We start from the raw sequence: 15909 nt of genomic DNA on the forward strand, positions 1-15909 counted from the left end.
TTCCATTTAAAAATGTGTGTGCAATATTATCTGGCACTCAGACTGTAGCAGATGAGGGAGGAGGGAAAGGCCATCTGCCTGTATAACTCCCCTTCGTGCCCTCAAACACCCTCCAAAAACTCACACATTATACACACCTTAAAATATCTCAAATGTACACACATGCTGTTTACGGACCACAAGCCGAGATATTGCATCAGTCATCCGCTTTTATCCTTATGCTAATGATATGTAAAATCTAAATCTACACAACACATATGTTTTTCCTTTGGATTAAAGAATTGAAGAACAAATCAATGTTACTGCAAGAGATGATGCAGATTATTAATATAATATAATATAATATAATATAATATAATATGATATAATATAATATAATATAATATAATATAATATAATATAATATAATAAATATAATATAATTATTTATATTCACAAAACAATTAAACTGTTTCATTCCAAGTGATTGCACACTACTTTAAGCTATGAGGACCTGCCAGCACACCATAAAACTTTAAACAGACACTTTTTGTAGCCTTTCAAAGATATACACACAAACACACACATCTCTGTTGAGTTTACAGTAAAGGAGTTTTATAAGGGCAGACAGTCTGGCTGCTACTCTGAGAATGTACCAGAGATACACCAACACTCTGAATAAGATCAATAGAGAGCTGCTGGGTAATAGACCATTATCAGACAGAGTACCTTTGACTGGCATTTACAGGACAGATGCAAATGTGATCTAAAAAGAATTACAGTGCAGAAAGAACAAACATAATAAAATGGACAGAAAAAGCGAGATAAATATATAGAAACACTTTGTCATTATTTGATCATAAACGGATTCCTGAATTATAACAGAGCTTTATTACAAACCAATAAGACTGATAAAATATAAGCTGTTCTAAATATAAAAAGACTACAGTATAAAGAGACCATGAATTTGTGGTAAAAGTTGCTATGGCCAGGTCAATCATTTACACAAAAACACTAAAATTCAAATGGTTGGGGTCAGGTTTTTATTTTTATTTTTTTCAACTAGGCCTAAATGCTGTTCTTTTGAACTTTCTATTCTAAAAAAGTGTATTATGGCTTATAGGAAATATAAGCAGCACAACTGTTTTCAACATGGATAAATGTTTCTTGAGCACCATATCATCATATTAGGATCGCATTTCTATTTTAAAACATATTAAAATAATAATTAAAAAACAATCATTTTAAATTGTGATATTTCACAAAATTACAACTTTTACTGCATTTTTGATCAAACAAATACAGCCTTGGTAAGCATAAGAGACTTATATCAAACTAAAAAAAGTGTTACTGTCTCCAAACTTTTGAATGGTATACTAAATATAAGTAGGCAGATTATAAACATAATATGTAGGATAAATAGTGTGTACAAAGGTACTTCACCCCTACAGGCAAACATATTGAAGAACGTATTTCCAAGGTTAGCAGTGAACTCATTGACAAACAAGATGTGTAATGGTCTATTCAAAGACACACACACACACAGTTGCTGACTAAGCAGAAACAATAATACTGTGAGAAGGGCGGCCTCATTTCTGATCACATGACTCTCTCACGCATACACATCTCCCAAGAAAACACCCACTTGCACAGACACACACCTTCATGTCATACACCCTTAATATGATCTATACTAAACTTGACATAACAATTAATAGTAGTTGTATATTATTCCAAATGGAAATGTGGGAATTTCCTGAATAATAGGTCACTGAGAAAGCCAGACAGTGAACGTATAAAAGGAAAGAAAGAAAGAAAGAAAGATCACATCAGCCTCTTAAAATGTTGAATAAAGTTACAAAAGACTTTTTCAATAGAAACCACTCTTATGATCTATTCTGCACCATTTTGAAAGTCCCAAACATTTATTGACTAGCACTGGAAAAGCCTCTTTCATTATAGTGAATCTGTTCATTTCCATCATTGACTTCACTGATAGGTTGAATCATCACTCTCCACAAAGAAAGTATGTGTCTAGTCATGTGATTTCAACATGGCAGTCCCCATGAGAAGAGAAAACATATGTAACAAAACAACTGGTAACACTTTACAACAAGGTTCCATTAGTTAATGTTAATGTAGAAACTAACATGAACAAACAATGAACAATACATTACACTATTTATTCATCTTTGTTATGTTAATGAAAATACATTATTCACTGGTAGTTTATGTTAATTCACAGTGCATTAATAATGATAACAAGCACAACTTTTGATTTTAATAATGCCATAGTAAATGTTGTAAAGTGTTACCAAACAACTTTTACTGATATTTAAGACTTAAGTCTTGTCTTATATGTAGATACTTTTAATAATTTTATAGCATTCAAAAGGCTACCATTAATTTGATCAAAAATATTTACAATGTTGTAAAATATTATTAAATATTAAAGTTTTTGACTTTAATTTATGTTAAAATTTAATTTATTCCTTTGAGGGCAAAGCTGAATTTTCAGCATAATTACTCCAGTCTTCAGTGTCACATGATCCTTCAGAAATCCTTCTAAAAATATGGGGCTCAACAAGCACTTATGGACCGCGTTTAACAGTCAACAGCATCGTAAATCCTCAAAAGTTGTATTTTTTTTAAATGTATGTACATTTATAACACTATTCTTTGTATTAAAAGTCATGAAAACACTATCAAGGAGTTTTTCTTTTGCTATTTGAGCAAATGGGAATGCAAAAAATATATTTGTGGTACTTTCCCCTTCACTGTGACGACTTCCGCTGCTGAGAAACCCAGAAATGTAAAAGGTCCATTATTATCAATGATTATCATGTGATAAATTTTTTTTAGGATTCTTTGATGAACTGAAAGTTCAAATGAACAACATTTATATGAAATAAAAATCTTCTGTAACAATGTAAAAGTATTTACTGTCATTTTTAATCAGTGTGTCTTTGTTTAATAAAAGTATTAAGGATTTCTTTAAATAAATAAATAAATAACTTAGTGTATAAACTGATAATTCAATAATTGAACATCAACACTGTGCCATTTTGTCCTAACTCTCATTCTTGTTTTACACTTGTGGAAATATGGCTGTAAGTGAGGAGGTTTGGGTGTGCGTGTGTGTGAGATCGGTCCTCTGACACACAGTGTTCTCAGCAGGGAACTGAAGCTCTATATGGAGCCTCAAGCATGTATCAACCTTTAACAGACAACTGATACAGCTCATAAACCAACACAAACACACTCAAGGAAATGTCAAATAATACAAAAGATATTTCTCTATATCTTTAAAAATAAATAAAAAGATATAATTTTCATAAAACCCCACTGAGACATGGATTTCGGTTTCATTTTATCCCCCAAATATAACCCTTACACAAAGAAAATAAATGATATAATTGAGTGTTTCAACAGAGCTATTATATGTGAAAATGTAGTGCGGTTTTTGTATAAATATTGCTATATGTATTTTTATATGTATCAATATATACTGTAGCCATACGTGGTCCATGCACATTTTGCAGTATATTGAAAAATATAAGAACAAGTTTCCCATATACGAAAATGTATTATTTGATATATTGCATTATATTGTCCATTATATTCACAAAGTAATTATACTTTTTTCATTATTGGGAGAGTTTTTACTGTACACTTGCGGAGACATTCAGTATCTGATCCACACACACACACACACACACACACACACACACACACACACACACACACACACACACACACACACACACATTTATTACACTAAATGTACTTGTTTACACCTGTTCTGCATTCTGGACACCTTAAACATCTGCTACTAATGTATCACTGAATAATAGACAAACGCCCTGGAATCAACCATTACTCAATTACAATCACCAAAGCAGTCCTCTGCTGATGTGTTTCTGCTTTGATTGACTGAAAAACAATCCCACAACTGCGACAGATGCAGGACTTCCTGAAACGGCTGAATACTACAAGACAAACGTGCATTTACAGGCAAGCAAATATGGTTACAAAGCAAGACAGAGAAGAAAAAAAGAGAGAGAGAAAGACTGAGATGATCAATCTCATAACTGATGATCACATGATCACATATATATAGAACAAAGCATCTGAACAGATGGATAATGGGCTCTTCTCCACCTCTCCAACAAAATCACCCTCTTCATCTCCCCCTCGATGTGTGAGTCTCTCTCTCATTCTCTCTATCACCCCCTTCCCCTCCCCCACATCACTCCTTCATGTTTGTGCGTGTGAGCAATAGAGAGAGAACACACTATTACATGGCTTCTCTCATTAATGGTGTGGAGCGAAGCTCATTCATCACATTGTGCTGCTGTGAATTCTGCTATAGGGGCTCACCAGTGCATGAGTACTCACCAGGGACAACCCAAAAAAAAAAAACATTTAACTCTCTGAACTCTCACTGCCCAGTGCACAACTGCAAAATTATAGTTTTTAAATTATTTTTACTATTCACTACCCTGAAAATCTAGCCTGTTCCAACCTTGAGAAAATCCATGAAAACAGCTGTTAATAAAATATGCACATAGACAATAGTTTTGATAATCATGCATAAATGTACATTTAAAAAATGAAAATTAACTATATTTTACATTATTTTACTATAGTTTCCACACATATATGATATATTTACAATAGTATAATATTTTGCATACTTAAGGAATAAAATAATTGTGATAAATCTCATGATATGCAGTCACCTTTAGAAAGAAGAAAAAACGAAACCGCAAAAATATCAAATTTGGTTTGTGTGTTAGAATTATTGCATGAAACGTTAAGTTCAATTTGACAGCAAAATTTTTGCTCCACTGCATGTTTTGGCTTGAACTGTGACTGTATTCACGATGTTAAAATAGTATTATATATGAGACTATACTATAATGCATTATAAAGGAAATAGCAAACCATATCTTAATTAATCTTTCACAAAACATGAATAAATATTAACTATATTTTTATTACTGTGAGCTGAAATTGTTCTGCTTATATAAAAGACTGAAACGCATAAAACCAGACAGAAAAAACTCCATTGTCCTTATCCACGGCATCTGTTATCCATTGTTCCTGAATATCTAAATGGAATACATCGTCTCTTAAAACTGGATTTTTCTCATCTGTTCAAAGACAACTTCGAATATCAACAAATGGTCAGCAAGTTGATTCAAATGTCCTGGAGGATCCAGTAGCTCCACTTCTCCATGACTGAGTTCTGTATTAGGATACACGGTCCTGGGGCACAAGAGAGAAACCAGCTAACCTTCATATGACCTCTGCCAATGGCAATCAGCTGGTCTCTCTGCCTCTACCTCTCTCTATTCTCTTACTTTCTTCTTTGCTCAGTCCATTTGTGTAACATAAGATGCAGATATTATACCAGCCGTGAAAGTGGAGGATGAACTTCTAAGATCACAATGACACAGCTTCAGACTTCAGTGATTATTTAATTTTCCTGACTTCCTCTCTGTCTTTCTCTTTAGTGCAACAGACTAAACACCCCAGAGACTGATCTGAAATCAGGAACGTGACACTCAGATGGCACGACTCCCCAAACACAACAGATTCCCTGTTCCCACAGCAGCCCTCAGTATAACCTGGGATGCAGAAATCTACATTGTGTGACCGCTTTAAAACCATGACATTATAGAGCAAAATAATCCAAGAGAATTCAGAAGAGCCGAATTCTGAAATAAACAAAGAGACCCATTGTATGAGGAAGAAAAGTGAACCATTTTGATATATACTAAATGATACCATATTTATATACCATCTCAGACAGCAACAAGTGTCGGCCCAGATCCGGCCCGCATGGATTTCACATGGGCCAGATGTGGGCCGGATCTGGGCCAACACAATGTTGCTGTCTGAGATGGTATTAACCAGGGCCATGTCCATTGACATCAAGGGTGACACGTATTCCTGAATATTAAAGTTAAAGCTTGATCAGTGGAGATTTCTATGGTCAGTTCTTCAACTATTCAATTAGGGTCCCAATTTTGGGTATTACCACAATACAATACATGTCCAAACAGGCACAGTATCACCATGGAATATTTTCATAGTAGAAGTACTGAAAAACCTAAACTCTGATGGGAAACCCAGACTAACTGACCAACCCAGATCCCCACATATAAAACAGCTCTCTCTCTTTTTGTCAAACGAGACTTCCTATTTGCTCTCCTTTTAAATGCATGTGATGTACTGGTGCATGTGTGTGTGTGTGTGTGTGTGTGTGTGTGTGTTTAAACACATGTGTGTCTCTATCCCACAGTGCCAAGGCATTTACCTCCTCCATACAAGAATGCGGCACAGATTAATCTTCATCTTTATGATGTCTCTCTGGTTGCCATTCACAGGTAAAAAGAGACCGTCCTCTTTTTTCTCTCATATTTTCATTTCATCACACTGTCTCCTCTTATATTCTCATTTCAAGAAAATAAGTTATAATTCCTTTTTTCCAGGCCATTATGTATTGTAATCCATAAAACTATCTTTCTCTCATCCTTTTTGTTTCATAGCATTTGATTGGGATGAATATTTTGCCAAAGTATCAATAGAAAAATAAAAAAAATAAATAAACAATAGAACCCTAAATAAAATGTAAAAATATGATAAAATAAACTTGAAAGATATGAAAAAATAAATAGATGAAACAATGTCAGTAACTATAATGAAAATGATCAAATAAAATACCGTACAATGAATGCTTAATAAAAAAAAAAAAATTCCAGTACTTCTTTAAAATAAAATAAATAAACTTGTCTAACAATAATAAAAAATACAATATTTCTAATAAAATAATTTATTGATATTTATTATTAATTTATTAATATATTATTATTTCTGATTTATTGATATTATGCCAGCTTTCTCTCTCAAACCTTGTTTTTTTAAGTGTTTCTATATAATTGACAAATTACAGTACATTGGCAGAGGGTGAAACTCACTCTCTCTGTCATGCTCTCACACACACATCGTAAAACAGCAAAGGTCAACAGACGTGATCATAGCTCGGTGTGCTGATCACAGGTAAGGCACATGTTATGTGAGGCAGAAGGCAGCCAGCCAGCCATTGCTTCAACAGGAATTCTCCATGTCTTAAATCACATCACACAACACATTCCGGTTTAAAATATCACACAGCAGCAACATACTGTAAGAACAAATAGGAACCACAAAGGTACCGCTGAAGAAGATCTGTCTGGGTGTGGTGGATATAGGCTGTGTGTATGTGTGTGTTGAGTGTCTATGATAAGAAATGATAGACAGTTAGCACAGCTAACATCCGCATGCTTCATTCCATCACTCTCTACAGAACCAACATCAATAAATCAGTATGTGATGTATAATACACGAGTGTCTGTGCGCATACACACACGTTTCAGAGGACAGTAAAATCTCTCAGAACATGCTGCAGTGTGATGCTCTCATTTTTAACCTGAACGCAGAACAAGAGACACACACGTCATGGCTGGTTGTTTATGGGACATATGTGTGTGATTGTGTTAGAAGGATGCTGAGTGGTAAATGTAAAGTGTAACCTTGGCACTGCAGCACAGATTTAACACACACACACGCTGAACTCACAGGCGAGATGTTGCCATCCCACAAACCTGATCACTCTCCCTCTAATAACATGTATGTGTGCGTGTGTATTACTATGTACCTTTTTCTTTTGATCCTTTGAGTGTTTCCTGCTCTTCCTCCTCCTTTCCTTTTCATCCTCCAGTGCGTTAACATCCAACTCTTTATTCTTCTTAATCTGAGACGCCGCATGAGCCATTATCAAGCATCAGCCACGTCCCCACAGCAACCACACACACACACACACACACACACACACACACACACACACACACACACACAAACACACACTCTCTCTTGCAAACAAACACACTGAGACAAACGTCCAGAATATGTAACAAGAATTCCAATTCCTTAAAAGATTCCAAAAAATTCCACCAAAAAGAGTGGAAGAAAGGGGTTCTGTCCAGAAAAAAAAAAAAAAAAAAACACTACTCCGTTTGCTTTCCTCCAGCCTTTGTCATTGGCTGCTCAAGGAACCATATCCAGATAGAAGAAGATAATACAGAGAAAGAAAGAAAAAAAGAGGGTTGAAGAGAGAAAGAGAGAAGGATGGTGACACCATCATCACCAGGCACAAGTGAACGACTGAAGGAGAGAAAGAAAGAGAGAGGGGTGGAGGAGGGCAGCTGGGGTGGTTACTACGGAAACCACGTTCTCTTCTCAGCCATCCCCAAACGGTCCTACCTGAACCTTGTACATGTCGCCGCGACAACCAGCATCAGTGTGTGTGAGTGTGAATATATGCGCATATGTGTCGCCCCCCACCAGCACTGTGTGTGTGTGTGTGTGTGTGTGTGTGTGTGTGTGTGTGTGTGTGTTGGTTGTAGGGGAGGGGTGTCACACAATTTAGCTCATGCATGTGCGTTCTCTCGCTCGCTCACACACACACACACACACACACACACACACACACACACACACACACACACATAATTTGATGTGAGGGAGGGTACCACTACTAGGCTACTCTAATCCCATTATGTTAACAGTTGACCCACTCTAAATAGAGGAGGTGGTATATTTATGCATATTTTAGGGCATACAAACTTAGATATGAACACAGTATTTTGTGTATTGGTAAAGTAACATTACATTTAGATCATATTTGGGGGGGTTGGGGTGAATTCATGTTTAAGGACAAAAAAAAAAAAAAAAAATGGTGGTCATAAAGCCCAGTGTGTTTCAAATAGGGAAATGAGAGATGAATGATTATGAGTGAAAAATGGCCGTGATTCACACATGCAACAGCTCCTGGCTTCTCTTTGATATCATTGACATTCTGAGTTTGGAGTGACGGCAGCCATGTTGGTTTCTCCTGCATATCAGCCACCTGAGTGCAGCAGGGTCCTCTGCAACTCCAAGACTGCCTCAGTCACTGCCTGTACAAATAAACCCTGTACTTAATGTTGTGTGTGTGTATGTGTGTGTGTGTGTGTGTGTGTGTGTGTGTGTGTGTGTGTGTGTGTGTGTTTGTGTGTGTGTGTGTGTGTGTGTGTGTGTGTGTGTGTGTGTGTGTGTGTGTGTTTGTGTGTGAGAGAATGAAAAATACAAAAGACAATCCATTCCATTCCATTTCAGAGGATGACACAGTGTTTAACTAGAAAATGCTAGACATGTAGCAATGTCTTAAAGGGAGAGTTCATTCAAAAATAGCAATTGTCATAAGTGTGACTTACTTTCCTCCATAGAACAACAAAGGGCAATATTAAGCAGAATGGTCACATTGCTTTTCTTAATGAAATATAAGCAAGCACAATGTACAATATCTTATTTAAAAATATATATGGAACAGAGTAGCATAAACACTCTACCTAACTTCCCATTTTTGTGTTCCACAGAATAACCTCAGGATGGTAAATAAATTATGAGTTTTTGTTTTGGGGTATATTAACCCTTAAATCGCTTATACCTAAAACAGGTCTTCACATGCTGCAGCTCATGAGTCATATTTAGCTGGTATGAATTGTTCAGAAAATAATAATAAAAATAAAAAAACTGTAAAATTAATGTGTTGTTTACTACATCTTTACCACAACTTACACAAAGAAAAAAAATATGGTCTGCATATAAATCACTTTCCATTTAATAAATACAATTAGCATATATTGGTATTTATTATTTAATAGAAAAAAATGGTTTCTAGAAATGGAAAGTGATTTATATCATTTGTCTGCAGACAGTGGTTTTACTACGATATTTTACAAAAAGTTGATGATGGCCTCCTCACAAATAATATAACTCTAAATAAAAGCCATGAGCCATTATCAAGCATCAGCCACTTCCCCACAGCAAACAAACACACAAACACAGCCAAACACAATAATATAAATCTAAATAAAATACATAAATATAAAATACATTCTATTTAATAAACCCCATTAGGGAGCTGCATTATTATTATTATTCAAATAGCACATGCATATAAATAATATTACATACACTATATGATTAAAATATAAAAATTATATAATCATAAATACAGTAAAACTTTCTATTAATTAAAAGTGGTATTTCATTTATACTATTTGTAAACTAATTTATACTTAATTTTGTGATTTGTACTAATTTGGATCTATGTATATTTTATTTTCATCAGATGAAAAAGCTTGGTGTAAAAACAAACTCTTTTCCTATAATACTTCCCTACATTTTCTTAAAGTCGCGATTAGACTAAGAGAGTGGTCTGTTTTGGTTCACTCTTACCCTGGCCCAGTTCCCTTTGCTCTGGATCCACTGTTAGTGCCACAAACACAGCCGAAAAGGGTCCATTTACCCATCAGACTACTATTTACTAACCCTGTCTGGGAAAACTGTATAAAAACAAAAGTATTATAAAAACACACACACAAACCCAGCAACCTTTTTTACCCCTACTCTTAAAAACCCAACCATTCATCAAAACTATGAGAATTACACAGCACTACTAGACCATAAGAGCTGATCACAGCAGATCAGAGTCCAAACAATTCATGAAAAGCTTATTCATAATTCATTAACACTCTAGGGGAGAGCTTGTGCTCATGTAGTCAACGTTTCCTTCCTCCCTCGGGACAGTGTGCAAATTCCCAGCTCACCCGTATCACCAAAGAGACCATATCCACCCCATCACACCCTGAGGAATTACCCAAGATGCATTTGTGCTGAGTTGTTGAACCCAGTGACCTCTCCAGTCATGCACACACGGAAACACCTTCCATCTCCACCAACAGTGACCAGTCCATCAGCAGTCATTACTCCAGTCTTCAGTGTCACAAGATCCTTCAGAAATCTTTCTAATATGATGATTTGGTGCTCAATAAACATTTCTTACTATCAATATTTAAAACAGCTGTGCTGCTTAATATTTTTGTGGACACTGGGATTTTTTCAGGATTCTTTGATGAACAGAAAGTTCCAAAAATCTTTTGTAAAAATGTAAAAGTACAGTCACTTTTGATTAATTTAATGTATCCTTGATGAATAAAAGTATTAATTTCTTTTCAAAATAAATTAATAAGAAACACTTTTGAACAGTAGTGTAAATCACAATTTTTTTATTTATTAGATGTATTTTTTTGTGTACATTAATAGTACTGTTTTTCCCTGTCTGCTGCCTTCGATGTCACAGCTGAGGACAGTCGCTATAAACATAGACCATGCAATTTAAAGACAAAAACTCACCAGGCAATGGCCAGCAACTTGCCAAAGCCAAATTTACTTGCCAAAATGTTCATTTTGAACCCTGGCTTAGGGCCATTGTCGAGGGGGATATCCGGGAACGTTATCCAGTCGTCTGGTTGGCATTTGCAAAAATTCTGTCCTGGCTGCTGTGAATTTGAGTTGAGATCCTGTCCTCTGTCCACTTTTAGACACAATCAAGCAGTGTTCCACAAATCCAGTCCTGGAGGGCAGCTGTCCTGCAGAGTTCAGCTCCAATCCTGATCAAACTCACCTACATGTGATTTTCTAGTGATCCATGATTAGCTTGCTCTGGTGTGTTTGATCAGGGTTGCAGCAAAACTCTGCACGGCAGCGTACCTCTAGGATACGATTTGATTCCTTCCAAATTTTCACTTCTGAACACTGAAAACAATAAACAAATACATAGAAATTGTACTGCTTATATGATGCACAACACATACAGTATATGCATGCAAGTCAATTCCATAAGCTGTCGTGCATTCTGCAATATTCACATATGAGGCTGATCCTTGTACAGTGGTTCTCTACTGTCCTCTTGTGGTTTGACAGAGAAACTAAAGCAAAGTAAACAAAAAATGTATATACACAAAAGGCAAGAAATGTGTGTTGCTTTAGGCAGTCAAAAGCAATACATTGTTATTCACACGTACAAAAGCCTTTTTTTTTTATTAATAACAAAAAATAAAGGCCTATTTGAAATATTGCACTTTGGTCCTCTTACTAAAGAATAAAACACTAATATACATATTTAAACACATTTTATGTTGATAAATCCAGATATAATGTCCAATGCATTAAATCATTAAATAAGAAAGAACTGATGCTTTCAAAGCATGTAATATAAGGTTGTGGACGTGCCTCTGAATCTCAACAGCCAATCACAGCATTTGTCTAAAGCCCACAGGCAGTACTGTAATCTGAATACCTGCTAGGACTTGCTTTTATACTGTGAAGGTCCCATCCAGTCAGAGGTGAATGGTCAACTGGTGTTAATGTAGTGGCACAGTCATTTAACATCTAAAGGAAACCCCTGTTGAAATCCTGATTTTATATCATTTTTAAATCAACCCATAAAATACCATGTAAACTTGACAGCTACTTCAAATATAGATCCATAAAATTCATGAAATCTGTGTCGCATGTGAGATGTCTTATATTATCCCCCCTCTCTCTTTTTCTTTATATGTTTCTGTCTCTATAATGAATCCAGGTCACACTCTTATTGCTTCCTCTCCTCTCTGGAGAGATGACAGGTGACATTAACTCTCTGGCTCTGTACGGTTACCTAGTTAGCCCACTTGTGCGCTCGCACACACACACACACACACACACACACACACACACACACACACACACACATATATATATATACACACATTGATGTTTCAAATGGAATGCATTGCCTAACTTCACCACAAGGGGACACAGTGAGTTACACAAGGTAAATGTCACTGTTACAACAAGCTCCTAATACTACCTAATGGCCTCACAATTAAAATGATCAAATTTCTAAATATCATTTACATATGACTCCATAAAAGACAGTGAGAACATTACTGCCATATATGGAGACAAATGATCGATCGCATTGTGGAGCCTGTAATTCTTGCAAATGGCTGGTTTTCAGTGTCACAGCTGTAAAAGAAAACACTCCAAAAGAATAAACAATTCAAATATTAAAATAGAAAAAAATCTTACTGACCCCAAATATTTTAATGACAGTGTAAATGCGAGAGTGAATCCTCTATGATAGGGGAGTCACTCCCAGGGGCTAGTTAGTTCGTTAAGCTAGTTAGCTTTAACAGTTAGCATTCTGTAGGAGAAAGGCATGTTTCTCTACTGACACCAAGCAGCAACTTATCTTTTCTAAACAAATATGGGTGGCTTTGCTCTAGGGTCGTGCCAAACTATGTTTACAATATGAAAAACTTGTTTAAATGAGGATGAACCATAGGCAAAAACAGATTAAAATGATTACCATATTTATTCCAAAAAATTTTTTACCAATTACTTCAGTATATAAAACTTCAGCTGGGCATGTAAAAGTGACTCTGATTAAATTTTCCACCCGATTATCCTGATGAAAAATCTAAAAAAAAGTAAAGAGAGAAAAGTTTCCACAATTGTTAGCAAAAAGAAATATAGAGGAGGAAAAAGTAATGAATTTACACTTCAGTGGAGCTGGTTATGTCAGTTCATAATGATCAACTCAGAGGGGTTTGTGTCTGTGAAAAGATCTAGTAAGCGACGGCATTCAGAAATGCAAAAACTTGAGGTACTCGAATGACATAAAATTCAGAACTTGTGTTGATGATGATCGAAAAAATTATTTAACCAAGCTCCACTCCTAGTATGTTCAGTCTAAATATATGTAATACATAGTAAATCTAAGAATGAGTTTGTGAATGCAATTCTGTAGTTTTTCTATTTGTGTGTGCATGTGACATATCTTTGTGTGTGACCATATGTGTGTGCCCATCAGTGGGTCTGTATGCCATCTGCTTGCCTGTGCTGGCACAGAGTTTCTCTAAGCTGTCAATTTCACAGCCTTGGTCTACACACTTGCACGGGTGCTATTTCACAGACTAAGCTTTACAAACAAACTTCAGAAACTTTAAGAAATCTCACTGAGTAGTTTAACATATGATCTCTGCTCCAGTTCATTGTACGTGCATGTACATGTGTGTGTGTTCTGCAGGTTTTGAGTAAGTTCGCTTGAAACTTATGTTCTATATGTCATAGGGGGTCAAAACTAGTATTACATTACACACACACATGCACACACACACACACACACTTGTGTGCTTGTCTGAAAGCTTAGCACTGTCAATCATCTTCACTTCAAAGACGAATCAGTGTGACAGTTATATACCTCAGGCAGTTAATGTCTACAGTCAATTTTCTGAATTCAAACACGTCACACACAGATATGATCAGGGAGGGTGGTGGATTACAAATATGCAAAAACCAGTTAGTTCTCAGAACTAAAACTTAAATGATTAGTTCATTTCCAAAATAAAAATTCCTGATCATTTACTCACCCCATGTCATCCAAGATGATCATGTCTTTCTGTCTTCAGTCGCAAAGAAATAGAGTTTTTTGAAGAAAACATTCCAGAATTTTTCTCCATATAGTGGACTTCAATGGTGGCCAACAGATTGAAGGTCCAAGTTGCAGTTTCAATGCAATAAGGGTCTTGTCTAGTGAAACAATTTTTCATTTTCCAAAAAAAAAAAAATGTATATACTTTTAACCCCCTTAATTTTTTTCAAAAACCTTAAGTTCTTTGCAACTGAAGAAAGAAAGAAATTAACATCTTGGATGACATGGTGGTAAGTAAATTATCAATATTTTTTAATTCTGGAAAATAACTAATCCTTTAAACTGCTTTTCAAAATTTTGAATGGGCACAAATGTGCTTCATTAACAAAATTCTTATATTTATATTTATTATTTATAAAAGACAAACAAATATTGAAAAGCACACAAAAATCATTGCAAATGTAATATACAAATAGATGAAACTGTATTTATTTAAAAATGTTTAACTTGGCTAAGTTTAAAATTAGTTCAGTTAATGCCACAGCAAATGTAGTTGTTTTGCCATCTACTTCACTGTTTGTATCTATCTATCTATCTATCTATCTATCTATCTATCTATCTATCTATACTATATATACACAAACCCGATTCCAAAAAAGTTGGGACACTGTACAAATTGTGAGTAAAAAAGGAATGGAATAATTTATAAATCTTAATCATAAACTTATATTTTATTCAAAATAGACTATACTGTAGATAACATATCAAATGTTGAAAGTGAGACATTTTGAAATGTCATGCCAAATATTGGCTCATTTTGGATTTCATGAGAGCTACACATTCCAAAAAAAGTTGGGACAGGTAGCAATAAGAGGCCGGAAAAGTTAAATGTACATATAAGGAACAGCTGGAGGAACAATTTGCAACTTATTAGGTCAACTGGCAACATGAATGGGTATAAAAAGAGCCTCTCAGAGTGGCAGTGTCTCTCAGAAGTCAAGATGGGCAGAGGATCACCAATTCCCCCAATGCTGCAGCGAAAAATAGAAAAATAATATTATCCAAAGATTCAGAGAATCTGGAACAATCTTTGTGCGTAAGGGTCAAGGCCGGAAAACCATACTGGATGCCCGTGATCTTCAGGCCCTTAGACGGCACTGCATCACATACAGGAATGCTACTGGGCTCAGGAATACTTCCAGAAAACATTGTCGGTGAACACAATCATCCGTGCCATTCGCCGTTGCCTTCTAAGTCTCTATAGGTCAAAAATGAAGCCATATCTAAACATGATCCAGAAGCGCAGGCGTTTTCTCTGGGCCAAGGCTCATTTAAAATGGACTGTGGCAAAGTGAAAAACTGTTCTGTGGTCAGACGAATCAAAATGTGAAGTTCTTTTTGGAAAACTGGGACGCCATGTCATCTGGACTAAAGAAGACAAGGACAACCCAAGTTGTTATCAGCGCTCAGTTCAGAAGCCTGCATCTCTGATGGTATGGGGTTGCATGAGTGCGTGTGGCATGGGCAGCTTACACTTCTGGAAAGGCACCATCAATGCTGGAAGGTATATCCAAGTTCTA

The 15909-nt window shown here is 35.7% G+C and overlaps 1 protein-coding gene across 29 annotated transcripts in view; it reads right to left on the reverse strand.

Annotated features, from left to right (window-relative positions):
• The window catches only part of LOC109053736 (ankyrin-3-like), a 100990-nt gene that overhangs the window by 72140 nt on the left and 12941 nt on the right, over positions 1-15909 (reverse strand). For 12 of the 29 annotated variants that reach the window (XM_042773886.1, XM_042773879.1, XM_042773887.1 and 9 more), the window contains exon 1: positions 7685-8372. The exons of 1 other annotated variant lie outside the window; for it this stretch is intronic. In XM_042773886.1, the coding sequence (XP_042629820.1) occupies positions 7685-7801 (117 nt within the window). In that variant the 5' untranslated portion in view covers positions 7802-8372. Of the gene's footprint in view, positions 1-7684; positions 8377-15909 lie in introns of those variants that run through there. 16 more of the 29 variants (XM_042773878.1, XM_042773868.1, XM_042773880.1 and 13 more) reach the window with 6 other exon arrangements.

The sequence above is a fragment of the Cyprinus carpio genome, chromosome A17 (genome assembly GCF_018340385.1).
Source record: "Cyprinus carpio isolate SPL01 chromosome A17, ASM1834038v1, whole genome shotgun sequence".
Classification (NCBI taxonomy): domain Eukaryota; kingdom Metazoa; phylum Chordata; class Actinopteri; order Cypriniformes; family Cyprinidae; genus Cyprinus; species Cyprinus carpio.